At 54.8% G+C, this 608-nt stretch overlaps 1 protein-coding gene across 1 annotated transcript in view; it reads right to left on the reverse strand.

Annotated features, from left to right (window-relative positions):
• The window catches only part of LOC119593050 (discoidin domain-containing receptor 2-like), a gene marked incomplete in the record, with an annotated part of 52,427 nt that overhangs the window by 13,996 nt on the left and 37,823 nt on the right, over positions 1 to 608 (reverse strand). Inside the window, 1 exon segment of the mRNA XM_037941950.1 lies at positions 261 to 568. Within this exon segment, the coding sequence (XP_037797878.1) occupies positions 261 to 336 (76 nt within the window).

Below are 608 nucleotides of genomic sequence, written 5' to 3' on the forward strand. Positions count from 1 at the left end.
ATGTCCGCACCCATTCACATATCCACATTCCCTCCCGTCCATATTCAGCTACGCAACTCAAAATCCACCACTCACCCAGCCACATAACAACCCACCCACTAAGCCACATACCCACATAACACAACCCACATACCAATGCATACGACCACCTACTCACACAACCACACAATCACACACCCACATACCCACACTAACCCCCACACCCCCACACCCCCACGCCCCCACAAACCCCCAAACCCCTTCTCCAGCCTCACACTCACCTGTATGTAGCGCCACGACCTGCGGCGCCGAGAGAACCAGCCCACAGCACAGGAGGAGTAACAGCGGAGGCCCCATGCTGGCAGACAGGTCACCCCCACAGAACCATCAGGGGGCCCTTTGCACGGCCTCAGAAGACGCTGCACGAGGCCGCGGTTCGGGTTCTCTTCCGCTGGTCTTGGAAGGCGGGGGTAGCGGGAGGGGGGGGGGGCTGCTGTTGTTGGTCTGTTTGTTCCGTTTCTGTTCCGGATTTTTTCTGTTTGTGGTAATTTTTTCCCACTCTAATTCTTGGGTTTCATGTTCTTCCTTTCTGGAAATGGAAAAGATAAGTGTTAGACTCGTCAATTTGA

Source organism: Penaeus monodon, chromosome 31, assembly GCF_015228065.2.
Source record: "Penaeus monodon isolate SGIC_2016 chromosome 31, NSTDA_Pmon_1, whole genome shotgun sequence".
Classification (NCBI taxonomy): Eukaryota; Metazoa; Arthropoda; class Malacostraca; order Decapoda; family Penaeidae; genus Penaeus; species Penaeus monodon.